The following is a 15,000-nucleotide window of genomic DNA, read 5'->3' on the forward strand; positions in this document are numbered from 1 at the left end:
TACTTGTGCTGGAATAGATGCACATAGTATTTAATCGGTAGTGCCTTTTATCCGTTTAAGTTTTCTCCTTACGGCTCTTGTTCCTATAAAGTGTTTTTAACATAAATACACAGACGCACACCCCACACATAATTGTGTGTGTATATATATATATATAGTATATATATATATATATATATCTATATATATATATATATATATATATATGTTTGTTTGTCTGTGTGTTCACGTGTGATTATGCAATGCATGCATGAGTCTGTGGGTGTGTGTGAGTGTAAAATCATCAAGGGAATCAAAACCTTGAAGAGAAAAATTAACCCGGTAAAAGGTACTTTATTAATTATTGAAAGATGCACTCGTATCAATAAATAATTATGAATATTATTACTGAAGTTGATTAATGGACCTCCGATGCAGGCGAGCCGGATCTAAGTGTTTTTCGGACCGTATTAGTTCAAGTGACAATGAGGAAGACGGGTCTCGTAGCTTATCATGTTAAATGTTCACCAAAATTTAATCATTGGAGAGGCAGCCCAGTGAACGTTTTAACCCATGCTTATCAAGATGCGTTCTTCCGTTCTATTAGATGTGGTAACACGCACACATATGCTCACGCTAACACACTCTCGGGTGAGAACAACATTTCAGTTACTTGGGCGGAATTGAATTGAATAGAGAATTTAGGCCAAAGGCCACGCACTGGGACCTATGAGATCATTCACCGCTGAAATTGAAATTGACAGTAGCACTATGAATCAAGTGCTAGGAGAGGGTGGAAAGTAAGACGAAGAAAGAGAATTTGAAAGGAGGAACGGTAAAAGGAAACAAAGTGGTTGCAGCTAGGGGCCGAAGACACGCGGCTAAGAATCTTAAGTAATGCCTACAGTGCACCGCATGAGGTCATCTGACGGCACTACCCCCCACGGGTTACTTGGGCGGAGGTAAAAAGAATAAAACAACACAAGACTGGCACCGAAACCATATTTATATTAAAGGCAAGAATAGTAAATGGGTTGTTGTACAACATGTATGGTTAAAGGGACGCTGTGAACCTGCTTCCCCGAAGGTCTCCAACTTCGCCAGGAAGAGTTTGTTGGTGTGGAAAAGATAATTCATTTCATTGCTCTTTAAAGGGCAGTGTACCGCTACGCAAAATAATGTCAACTCTTGAATAAAACAAACAACAGTGACGCTTAGTGGTTTCACAAAGGGATTTTCCGGAACAAGTTGTTTAGATTTTAACTACGTTGCTACTTTAAAATAAGTGGAATGTTACAATGGTTACAATGGCGTCCGTTCTTTTGCGAATTAGTTGTAGTTTATTTTCTTATCCTGGTATATCTTTTGGTGATACGTACATGTACACTTCATTTGCGTATTTTATTTAGATCAAATAAACAATCATCGTTGATGGCCGGTCTCGCGGTTCAGTGCTTATAAAAGAAAAGTCATCCTAACAGTTTCTGGCTGAGCGCAGTAGAGGTGGAACGTTTAGTATTTCGTGTGCCTTGGTGGCTGTAGTTCACTTACGCTAAACTTTATACAATTATGGCAAATAAAACTTTAAGGCTGGAATTCTGTAGTGAACTGTCAGCATTACTTAGAAGCTACAAAGGCGTCATGTAGAAAGAAAACTTGCTTCGTGTGATGGCCATCTTTGTGCATTAAGCCGGGATCGTTTTCATGTGTATTTGGCTCTCCTCTCTCTCTCTCTCTCTCTCTCTCTCTCCCCGTTCTGCAAAGTAGGCAAATGCCCGGGCGGGACGGGGTGTGTGTGGGGGGGGGGGGGGGGGGGGGCGGGTGATGTGTTGTTTCCGCTGTCGGCAGTGGAGATGGAGCTGAGGTAGTAAAAAGAATGGACGCCATTGTAACCATTGTAACATTCCGCTTGTAATTACTGGTCTAGTGTTGTAAACCGAGTGCTTTAAATTTTCCATATCCAGAATTAGACTTAGTACATCGTGCTTACAAGCATTCTTCTGCTGCCTGAAAAATTAAGCATTATTCTTTCTTTAATAACTGAAGGAGACAGATATTTTGTCAATTATTTTCATCTCTGTTGCCCTACGTGACCGAACCACTTAAGCCGCCTTAGGATGTCTTTTTTTTTTTTTTTTTTTCGTTTGTTATATTTTCCTCACATTTATTATATCTATTGATTTTAAGTCATTACCCATTGATTTATTATTCATTTTGCTTTTCTTCCCTTGTTTTTTACATAATTTCATAATTTTAGCATTAAATATCCGCAATTCGCTTCCGTCAAAAAGACTGTATCGATAACGACCTTCTTTTCAGAACATTATTTCTAACTAAACGCACACTCAGGCCTGTTTTAGTAATGATGTTTTAGTACAATATATTTGTAATTAGAATAGTAGTTCCATATTATTCAGTGCTGTCAGATACCAAAAACGTACGCAGTGCAAAAGCCACAACACACTGATATACCACCTTCTAATTAAAATTAAATTTAAAAAAAAAAATCAGCATCGCGTGTGTATATACTTATCAAGAAACATGCATATCTGTGGAAGGCTAGACGTGTTTTGAGGAGCGCGAAAGTTGACGCTTGAATGTGTGCTTGGCCTACTTGCTTGAAAATTTACGGGAATCCTAAGGAGGTATTTCTTTTCGCGGGTGGAAATTCCCTCGTCATTGAATCGCTGGGTCTCTTTATCCAACATGGCGGTGTCGCGGTAATCAAAGAGCTCCTCCTCTCCTTTGAGGCCCTTTTGGGTTTTCTGAAAGAAACATATTTCCTGAGGAAACCCATTTTGGAGATGGAAAATGTAGCAGCAGATCCCCCGGGAAATTTTAAGAAGGGCCCACGAAGGATTACCATGTTCGAAGTGAATTCCCTTATAACCGAATGATTCCGTTTAGGTTGCATCCCGCTGAAAAATGATAGGAAGTTTGGATATTGCACTGTTCATCATTCTGTTGTAACCGCCCCCACTTTTTTTTGCCCCCCCCCCCTGTTTGTTATTGCCAAACTCCTTTTTTTTTTATTTTTTTTAACAAAACTTCTTATTTTGTCATTTAATAAAACGGAGGTGATCACTTATAGTTAATCCCATTTATATACTCGAATACTGATGTGCGCACCACATGTGTTCTTTCTGTATGCTTTTTTTTCGGAAGTTTTAAATCATTAATATAATTATTATTTGCCAGTTAATGACGTCATGATTCTGATAAAAGAAAGCTTCATTCTTTTTATCCAAATCGGTAAAATGTCAATGGCTCTTCACGGTCCAGCACTCTCGTACCATCACTACGCTATTTGGCCTCCTGCCAAAATCGGACAAGAGGAAAAAATCAGGAGTATGAGCATAACATTTCACATTAAATGTCTTTCTTGGCCTTGATTTTCTTGTTTCGCTTCTTTCTCTCCTTCTCTCCCCTTTCCAATTATTCCAATCCTTTCAACCCTCTCGTGTTCTTCCTCTTTTCCCCTCTTTCCTCCAGTTTCTCTCCCACTTTATATTTTCTCCTTTCGTTTTCTCTTCATTCTGTTTCTGTCCAGTTTATATCTTTTCTTCCTCTTCCTGTATTCCGTACTGTTCCCTTCTCCATTTTCCTTTCCTCCTTTCTCTGCCGTCCCTCCCTCCCTCCCTCCCGGCACTCAACTTGCGGTAGGGGAAAGCAGAGGTCAGGAGTTCCTTCTTGCAAAGTGGAGGAAGAAGTTGGGGACACGGCTTCGCTCCCTCTTTGCATGGGGCTGATGATATTGCTTGTTGAGGTCAGAGTTGATACACGAGTTGATTTAACTTCCCGCAAGTTCTGCCTGATTTGTGAAAGGAGCAGCAGGGTGTGCGAGAGGGGATTGATGCCGAAGTATGAGTTTGTGTAGAGATGATGATGAGTGGTGGGACTTCGATCTCCGAAGGCACTTTGGATGCAATGCAATGTTTTAAAGAATCCTGACTGGAATATCACGGCATCAGATTGAACAGTAATCTACATGCATCCATATAAACTGCGCAGTTATTAATATCTAGGTAATAAATTGAGCATTGGGCGTTAACTAGAAATCAAATTGAGCTACAACTCATACCGTGACATCGACTTGACAGCAAATTAATCACTAGGTAATAAGTGGTGTCATATTAGGCAACAGGTAATTTAATGACGTCAAATTCAGCAATAAGCAACGCCGTGACATGCAATACAGAAGCGGGTGGCATTATGAGATCTTAAAGTAAGCGACAGATTATGTCTTGACATAAGATCATTATTGGCGTATAAAGAACGATTACGCTCTGACGAATGCTGGATACTGAAAGAGCTCTCTTGTGGTGATCTACCCAATATGAGCGTTGCTGCATCCGGACAGTCATTTGTTCCATCGCCTTGCAGCTTTTTTAGCTTTTATTTTAATTTTCTTTTAATTTTGAAACTTTTGCAAAAATAATCTGAAAGGTATGAATTCATTCATGTTAGTGCTGCTTCTTATGAGAAAAGATACGAATAAACTAACTTGTTCGCTTATCTTTCAGAAAACTCAGAAATGTATTTTGTGTGTATCGCCTCATCTTTTAAAATTCATTATGATTTTTAAAATTACATTTTGACAGCTGCCAGGAAAAGAAAAAGACTAATAATAACCCTACGCAAGGAATATGAACGTAATCAGCAGGTAGAAGAACCTTTGAGGTGACGACGGAAAGTCAAGTTGGGATAATTTTTTTTTCCACTCCAGAATTTTGAAGCTACGCTCGCCATAATCCCTTTCGTTTCAGTCTGCACAAGTTTTTGATGACTTGATACCTTTCGAAGAGAACAAATATTATGGGAAGCTATAATAAATTATTTCAAAGTAGATTTTTTTTCTTAAATTGGGAGTCTATAAAAAGGTTAAAACAAAACAGATTTATTTAGAGAATATACATAGGTCATACTACTTTGATGTTATTTGCTTGTGTTCGCATATGGGAAATTATTGAATGTGTGTACGATCCTACTTTTATTTTATATCTCATCCCTGCAACATCGTTGTCGTAACCATAAGAAATTAGGTTTTTGGTGTCCTTTGTAATACGAGTAATTGACAGAATGTTTTATGTGTTTATATGTTTTCCTGTTCTTTGAATTTCCTTATTGTTCCTAATCTTTGACAAGACTAATAACTGCCAGAGCTTTCAATAAACTATGTTTTGGCCTTGCTGAAGTTCCCGGTGAACAACTTCTTCATAAATCTCAGATGATTACACATAATATCGGTTGACGGTGATTATCAGCAATCTCATTTCTGTAGAAAGATGTTCGTCAACGTTGATTATTCGAAATTGCCGGCGCGCGTGCGCACTAGTTGATGAGTTGCATTCAATTAGCATCCAACATTGGAAGCTCCAGCTGTCTGGCGCTAGAACACATTAAGGACACTTCCTTAATTGCTGGTCATCATCATTCCCTTCGCCTCCTTCTGCAAGTCAGCCTTTCCTCATCATCGTCATCTTTACCATATTTCACCCTCATCGGTCATTCTTCATCATTATCATATCATCTCTCTGTTCGTTCTTTTGAATCTTCATCATCGTCATTATCTTGTTTTTGTTCCCGAAACGGAAATGATGCTCCTTGAATATCTATTCATCTCCTCATGCTGAGGTCCGCCAACTAGTACCCGTCCATTCATAGCAAAACGAAGAGAGAGAGAGAGAGAGAGAGAGAGAGAGAGAGAGAGAGAGAGAGAGAGAAACGAGTCCTCACCCGTAATGAGGATATATCAGATCTCGTTTACTTGCTCAATGGTATCAATTACTCCTCCTTTCGGATATCTCTAGTGAAGTACTAATGGTCCCACTGATTCTCTCGGGGAGAGACTTTTATATGTTACTAATTACGCTGCTGTTGGTTTCCTTCTCTCTAAATGTGTGTGTGTGTATGTGTTTGTGTGTGTGTAGCGACATTCTCTATATTCCGTTACTCAGTGTATTTCTTTGTCGCTTTGTATACGTACTATTGTAGATTGCTTGCGTCTGCAACAGATTGAATTGATTTCAAATAATTGTAGGGACTTGGCTGTACAGCTTATTAATTTTTTAGGAATTGGCACTCGTTAAGTTGCACTGAAATTTACTTGAAGACAAACCATGTATTCATGTTAAGAGGTCAGATTCCAGTTTATTGTTTTATATATGATATACAACTATATAATCTCTCTCTCTCTCTCTCTCTCTCTCTCTCTCTCATTATTGGGTCTCGTCTCACGTAATTCCCTTTTCACCATCCGACCCCCTGATGACTCCATCCCGAAAGCCATTAGCATCTTGTCTGTGGTGTTAACCTCTGGTGTTAACAGCTGACAATCACACTCCGTTTACGATATCCGATAATGAGAATGAGTTCAGAGCCAGAAGCTCGGCAAATGTAATGGTGCAATGAGCTTCCAGACCTTCTGGAAGCGAAGGTCTTTGCGAGATGATTGGATCTACCGTTTGTTCTCCGTTCATTACTTGTGGTTTATTGCAAGTGGGGCAATACGAAATGCTGTATAGGGTTTCTAGCGATTTCTTATTTGATGCTTGAGAGATGGATGGTCTTCGCTGTGGATTTACTGATATTGGCATTGCAGGGACATCTACATTTCGAAGTGTTATTGATCTTGCAGGAGTAATGAAAAAGAATATGCGAGTTAAAGTAGTGCGTAGCTTGGAATTCTTGAGAATGCTGTGCAAATAAGTAGACGAAGTAACCTTACGAAATGACCTTAGTATCCGGGAAACGCGAGTGTGCAAGATGTAAGTGGACAGTTCAGTGTGTTTAGGGTGGTTAACGTGCTGTCGATGAGCGGTTTTGGTAGGCGTGTGAAGTGTAGGTGTAAAGGGTTTCGGAATAAATTCACTGGATGAATGTGGCAGTGCCTACATCTCGATTTTCTCTGGAGCCGTTTTGTTTATGGGAAAACTTTTGAATGGTGATATAACACTTGCAAGGGATGGGAATGAGTCTGGCTCTTAGGACGGGTTGTAAGAAAAACAGAGCTCACACGTCTAGTTAATGGTGGAATCATTTTTAATTACCCAAAAGTTACCATGGGTGTTCAAACTAAGAATCGTTGTCATTGAAACAATTTGTAATCCGTCTAATATTCCTTAAATTTCTGATGACATGCTATCATTCACTGACCTAATTGTTCGTGGCCTGGTAACATAAACACTGATTCAAGGTGCCCCCATAAAAAAAAAAAAAAAAAAAAAAAAAAAAAAAAGAAAAGAAAAAAAAAAAAAAAAAAGAAAAAGAAAAAAAAATCAGAGCGCCAGATATGGAGATCTGTGGACCTTTCAGTTGAGTCACGTCGTCCAATTTGTTTTTTTGTGTAGTAATTTTGTTTTAGAATCCACGAAAAAGCCACTGGGCAATAGGGTGAAGTCTTTTTATCCTGACACCACATATCTCCGATTTCCAAATTGATGGTCATTTAGTCGAAAGATGAGTAATCGTATTAAAAAAATATGATTTAGCCGTTACAAAGTCAAGGAAATAGTACGGGCCAGTTGTTTGACCTACCCACACCCTAAGTGTTGGGCAATGCCGCACGTGCCCAACCTTTCTCAGCCTAATGCGGAATAGAATTCCTGTGGCACAGTCTCCAGCTTCATGTCCTTGACTTGACCGCTTACGTGAAAAATTGCTTCTTCTCTGTACTCGGTGATATATTCAACTGCCTATGCATCATAAGCTTATCTAATACAACGATCTTTGAGTTGACGTTTTTGAGATGAAAATGACTGCTGGAGAAGATGCGACAAATCTAACCCCAAGATTCCTCTGTTGCCTGTGGTCATTTCAAAGCTGATTTCCATAGTCTGTAATCTATAGACCTGCGTACTCGAGCAAATGAATCGGAATCGTAGAGTTTCTTTATCTACTGGGAATGTCGATCACTGCAGTTCCCGCTTTGAGAAGTGAGAGAAATACTCGAGAAGTGTTCCAAAGTAGGCTATTGGGTACTTGACATAAACAAATTTCTTCAAATTAACCTGAGATAGCAATATCCTGTGCAGGCAAAGGAGCGCACTTTGTTAGCTGCCATGTCTTTAAATCAATAAAAATAAAATTCATGCAGTGAGAGACATGCTGAGAAAATCTGTTGCACATGACAGATCACAATATAAAACCTCCCCTTTAGTTTGCGTGGCGGAAACCTAAAACTTCTTTCAGCTAAGCTTATACAATTACTATATATGATATATATATATATATATTATATATATAATATATATATATATAATATGTTGTGTGTGTGTGTGTGTGTTGTGTGTGTGTGTGTGTGTGTGTGTGTGTGCGCGTGTATCATATATACACACACACACACACACACACATATATATATATATTATATATATATATATATATATATATATATATATATATATATTATAGACACACACACACACTACATACTTACATACTGCATGGCTGATTTGTACATGCAAAAGCATGATCGTATTTCACGAAATATATCCCGGTTACTTTTATATATGCAGTGTAAAAGGATAGACTCTGATAGTCATTCTTGAAAGAAAATCCATTTCATAATCATCCGCACCAGCTCCCCCGATCCCGTTTATTCCAAAGAGCCTCGGCGTTGGGGAGAAGGGAAAGCGTGTGAATCTGCTCTGCGGTTAGATTCAAAGGACTCTGGAGAATGACCTCAGAAAATGACCTTCCGGGTCATTGCCTAACAATCGGGGCTCTGATAGAACCTCATTGTTGTGATCATTTAACTCTTGGGCCAGTCTGAACCCAGTCTCTGGGGCAGCGTTCCCGGTGTAAACCTGCTTCCGACCTTATTTGTTTGTGTTGGGTAAGATTAGTTTGGTGCGTGTGCGCGCTCATCCAGTGCAGTATTGATGCGCGTGTCCTCTGAAATATTGTTATAGTAAACTCAAAATAAAATTTTAAGTTTCTGCTCACTTTAATTTTCACTTATTTTTAGTTCATTCCTCTTGGAAAAGAGCGTTCTTTAATTTCATTTTGCCCGAGGTGTTTAGCAACTTGTCTTTCCTATAAGTAATTTACGAGATGGATGAAATTATTGGGAAAAATAACCTGTTCAAGTTAGTGCTGGGCGAGTGTTGATAAGTGAGAACATGTTTGATGAGTTCGGATTCCTTTTTGTGATGTTCTTCTTTTCCCAGTCTTTAACATTGCTTTCTCCTATGTGCTCCTGGTCTTTCGGGTCAATATTGACTCTCCTGGTGCTCAGTGGGCCTTTGCAAACTCTTGCACTTTTAAAATCCCTAAAGTAAAGCTTCTGTTTGCGCAGGCAAATTTTGTTGTTGGTACGCAGGGAAGTGAGTTGTTATTATTACGAAATACATTGACAACAGCTCTCTCTCTCTCTCTCTCTCTCTCTCTCTCTCTCTCTCTCTGAACATGTATGAATTAGAAACACGAAGATTGCGAGGACAACTAATAGAAACAATCAAAATACTGTAAGGCATAACAAAAGTAGACGGTAACCTATTTACATTAAACGAAAACCAGACAAGAAATGATGGATGGAAACTAGAACTGGAGATATACAACACGTCCCATTGTGAGCACTCCTTTACATACAAGACATGTGACATGGAATAAATTGCCGCCAGAAGTTGTAAATAGCAACAGTGTGGAAGAGTTTAAAAGAAAGCTAGACAAAATCATTGGGACACTGTGAATGAAGAGTAAAACCTGTTCCTAGAGATTAGTGTGCACACGATGTCTCCTCGGATGGATTAACAAGTCTTTGAGACTTCCAAACCCTTGTAACTCTCTCTCTCTCTCATCATTACTACCATTCATTAATGAAAAGCTTTGTAACACGATTTCGTCATCACATAGCATAAGTTGACTGATTAATAAGGTCGTCTTTTGTTTAAAACACGTGGGTCTCTGTTGCTTTTTGAATTCGAAAAAGATTGTTTTTAATGTGGTTATAGTTATTATAATGGCTGCCTGTATGTTACACACACACACACACACACACACTGCCTGGGAAAACTCTAAATGGCAATCAATAAATTCTCTCTCTCTCTCTCTCTCTCTCTTTCCTGTTAAGATAGTTGCTTCCATTACTTTGCTCAGTATTTATGACATTTTGTATTTCACAGCTTCTCAACCCCCTTCCTGTCGGGCTGAATTTTGACTTATCGGGCACTGGGGTGTCTATTCATCTCAGCAATGTTGAAAACAATGGATTAGACACTAATAGCTGCCATTTTTTTTTTTTTTTACATTTCACCCCTTCTCACCCCCTTTCCTATCGTGGTTGAACGTGGACTTAAAGGGCATCAGTAGTGTCACTATTCATCTCACCGACTTAGAATACGATGAATTAGACACTAATATCTGTCGGTTATTTTTACACTCATCCCCTTCCAACCCCCTTTCCTATTGGGGCTGGACTTAGACCTTAAATGCATCGGGAGTGTCATTATTCATTTCAGCAGCCTCAAACACTATGGATTAGACACTAATATCTGTCATTTTTGGTTATTTTTACATGTCACCCCCTTCTCACACACCCCCCCCCCCCCCCCCCTTTCCTATCAGGGCTGAATTGGGACTTAAAGTACATTGTGAGTTTTACTATTCATTTCAACGACCTAAAAAACTTTGGATTAGACACTAATATCTGTCATTTTTGGTTATTTTTACATTTTGCCCCTTTGGTGCCAGTGAAGTATTCTTTTCAAGATAGTAAGTCATATGCATACCAAGACTGATTGAAATTGCTCAATGCATTTCAGAGTTATGTTGAATCATACACACTCACACTTACATACATGAATCCATTTTTAGCTGGTCAACCCGGCGGTGCCTGGGAAAACTCCTGATGTTTTCCAATAACTTTCCCCTCTCTAAAATCCTTTCCCAAACCACTCACTCTCTCTCTCTCTCACCCACTCTACTCTCTCTCTCTCTCTCTCTGTTTTCCTTTTAAAATAGTTGCTTTAGTTACATTGCCCAGCATTTTTGACATTTTATATTTCACTACTTCTAACCCCTCATTCCTATTAGGGCTGAACTTGGATTTCAAGGGCATCAGGAGTACTCAATTCATCCCAGCGACCACTAAAACTATGAATTATACACTAATAACCATAATTTGTGATATTTTATTTTTCATCCTTTCTCACCCCCCCCCCCCCCCCCCCACCCCCCCCCCCCCCTCCTACTTGGGCTGGAACTTGGACTTAAACCATTGGGAGTGTCACGATTCATCTCACCGACCTCGAAAACTATGGATTAAACACTAATATCTGTAGCTATTTTTGTTATTTTTATCTCAATAACCTCAAAAACTATGGATTAGTCACTAATATCTGTCATTTCCAGTTATTGCTATATGTAGCCCCCTTCCCAACCCCTCCTTATCAAAGGTGAACTTTGGCTTGAAGGGCATCGGGAGTGTTACTCTTCATCTCAGCGACCTCGAAGACTATAGATTAGACACTAATATCTGTCCCTTTCAGTTATTTATTTCACCCCTTCTCCATTCCTTTCCACACTCACCTACTTTCTTGCCAATGCATTCCTTTCCTCTAAGTTTATGTGGCATGTGTGTGTGTTGTGTTTGTGTGTGTATGTGTGTAATTTTATTTGTTCGTTATACTCTAGCAACCCAGTCAGTAGCACTTGGTATGTAATTATTTACACATTATTTATTTTTTCTTGTGACATTTAAGTGTCGTTATTTCGTATGACATTTAAGTAATATTTCTATGAGAGGATCATAAATTGTGTTGTTAAATTTCCACGACCTGTTAAAGAATCATATAACTTTGCCTTCATAAACGAAGTAAAATGAAGAATAATAAGACTCTTCCATATGGTAAAAACAATGGGTCGTTGTCTTTATGGAGTTCAAGAAATGTCATGGTGACGAAAATCGGTCTAATACATGTAAAAAAAAATGCTTGTTTCTGCTGAAAGTGCTACTTTAGTGGCTTTAATTTGTCAATAGTCACAAGACCAGAATAAAAAATCCAAACGCTCGACAAGGAGAGAAAACTAAATCTATTATAGTATTAGAAAACGAAACCGAGACTCTTCGCGTTTCCTCCAGTCGAAAGTTTCCAATGCGAAGACACCCTTAACTTTTTTATGGGTATCTTTAGATCGCTTATCAAGAATGTAAGACTGGCGAAGAGAGAAAGAGAGGTAAATGAGCAATTCTCCTCTCACTTGCTTCTCTCACATTTTTTGTATAACCCGTGCTGAAATAGCGAAAGATACTGTACGATACATCTTACATTTTTACCTACAACATATTTCTGACACAAGGTTATTTCGCAAGCGAGCAGACGTCACCTTCTCAGATTCCCACTTTTTTCGTTTTTATTTTGTGGGTTTAATTGATTTTCAGATGGGAAGATATGCCAGGCTTCATAAGGAAGCCAAAGAAAAATCGGTTTTCCAGTGATATTGGCCTAATAGAATTTGACTGCTTTTGGAGTAAACCCAAGGTTGTAATCAGAGACAAACAGACAAAGTTAGATCTTTGTTGTTTACCATAATAATAGAAGTTTATGTATCAACACCTTTAACCATGCAGAAGTTGCATTGTGCTGCTATTAAATTTTTGGTCTTTTCGTTGAAACTGATATACTAACAACGATGCTTTCTTTTTTCACACAGGTGGTCAGGTAGTGCGCCGGCTGGCGGATAGTCCAGCAGTACTTAGGCCGTACTTCCTTTTTGCATTGCTAATGCTCCATCGGATGACCTTGGCTGACCCTGTGGTGACTACATCCGGGGACCAGGTCACCACGACCCAATACCTCACCGCCATTCCCGAAGAAACCTCGACCTTGACCAGTGAAAATGGGCTCGGAGGTCTAGAGGTCTTGGACTTGCGGCGAGATCCTAATTCGCCTTTCATCCTCAGAGATCCGTGAGTATCCTTCAGTGCTTCTGTTCTCATCCCATTGCAGGTACTTTTCCCTTCAGCTCAGAGGTGCAGAGATTATCTTCTTACAGGTATCATGAAGGTTTTTCATTATCGTTATTCATCTCTGCTTAATATACAATATTTTCTATTATTCTACTGTTATGTGATGCGTGTGTATGTCGCATCATGCATTTTATCAAAAAAATTATAAATTACGTTTTGTTTGTCATTAGGTTATCTCGTAATCGGGTATAATTTTTTTAAAGAAAGAACTGTCATAAAACAATAAAACAAAACGATATATATATATATATATATATATATTATATATATATATATATATATATATATATATATATATATATTATATATATATATACATACAACGCACGACGTGTGCGTGTGTTATGTCTGTGTGTGCACGCGCGGGCATATTTTTAGTAACCACAGTTATTTGTTTGACTTTTTGAATTCCTTACACGTTTTAGAATACATAGGCATATAACTACAAACCTGCGTCCTGAGGGGAAAATGAACAAAGCTCCCACCTTCCGTGAAAACTCACAGAGGCTCCACTTAAAGCAATATATATATCGTCTCTTATATACGAGGCCGTGTTTTAGATTCAAGTATATATATATATATATATATATATATATATATATATATATATATATATATATATATTTATATATATATATATATATATATATATGAATAACTTGATCACGAAGTATATAAAAGTGATGCTATGTATAAATAAAGTTGATGCCACGAAGGAAAATGGAATTACGAGAATGCCAAGATCTTTCGGTCTGCTCGACCGTAAGATCTTGGCATTCTCGTCTTTCCATTTTCCTCCGTGGCATCACCTTTATATATATATATATATATATATATATATATATATATATATATATATAGTGTGTGTGTGTGTGTGTGTGTGTGTGTGTGTGTGTGTGTGTGCGTGCGCGCGCGCGTAATTTTTATTAACCACAAGGCCCTCTTAATTTCTGTAAGTCTTCATATCTTTTAGATGAGCTTGTCACTACAGAACCTTAGACCCAAATGCAAGAAAAATGAAGTAATTCAGATGTCCGTAGCTGAATGCTAACCTCGTTCTGATGCTCTGGATGCGGTTCGAATCCTGCTACCAACATCAGAATGACTTCATTCTCTTGCATTTGACTCTTAATGCTTTGCAGTGAGAAGCATATCCAAAAAGTGTGAAGAGAGACTGGATTTATATATAGGTAATATCTTCTATTGGTCCATTTTCTCACATTTACTGTGGGATCTTTGAAGTTATATTTTCGAACAGAGCTGCATAAATTGAAATAAAATTCTGCCTAGTCACGGTCAAATGTATCAATGTTTTGTATAGCTGTAATGGTACCGAATTTGTATAGAAATTACTTTATATTTTGTTATTTGATTTAAAAAAGTTTTTTTATCGTTCTCATTTAAATAAGGAGTTTTCTTGACAAAAAAGGAAAAAAAATGTAGATATGTTTTAAAGAGGTATAGCTGCTAACATAGGTAATAGGGTGAAAACTAAAAGGAAACACAATAATATCTTATTAATGTATTTATATAAGTTTTTCTTACTATTTCTTACTATTCTAGGACGAAAATGGATATATCTCATATTAATCACTATGTACCAAATTTTACTTAAGCAAGAGTTTCTATCTTAATGTGTGGTTGGTTTTAGAACACAACTTTTGTTCATAATGAGGTAGAATTTACTATCCCTTTGTCTGTCACGCTCAGAACTGTATTAGCGACATCCTCTCTCTCTCTCTCTCTCTCTCTCTCTCTCTCTCTCTCTCTCTATATATAATAATTATATATATATATATATAATATATATATTATATTATATATAATATATATATATTAATATATATATATAGAGTGCGTTTTCAGGTGAATCATAACAAATCAAATTTCCGTTTAGTTATTTCCGTTGGTGTCCCTATCTTTTTTTCCTCTGTAAATTTCCCGTTGACATTTTTCCGTTTCCTTTGAGGACTGAGTCGTCCTGTCGCTCATCATGGAAGAAAAAGTAATGAATATGCAGCTGCTCATTGTGAGCATTTTATTTATGCAGT

General features: G+C 37.9%; 1 protein-coding gene across 5 annotated transcripts in view; it reads left to right on the forward strand.

Moving 5' to 3' along the window:
• The window catches only part of LOC135210364 (CD109 antigen-like), a 1,440,954-nt gene that overhangs the window by 138,338 nt on the left and 1,287,616 nt on the right, over positions 1-15,000 (forward strand). For all 5 annotated transcript variants that reach the window (XM_064243260.1, XM_064243264.1, XM_064243262.1 and 2 more), the window contains exon 3: positions 12,634-12,889. In XM_064243260.1, the coding sequence (XP_064099330.1) occupies positions 12,634-12,889 (256 nt within the window). The remainder of the gene's footprint in view (positions 1-12,633; positions 12,890-15,000) is intronic.

This window comes from Macrobrachium nipponense, chromosome 39 (genome assembly GCF_015104395.2).
Source record: "Macrobrachium nipponense isolate FS-2020 chromosome 39, ASM1510439v2, whole genome shotgun sequence".
In the NCBI taxonomy this organism is placed as follows: domain Eukaryota; kingdom Metazoa; phylum Arthropoda; class Malacostraca; order Decapoda; family Palaemonidae; genus Macrobrachium; species Macrobrachium nipponense.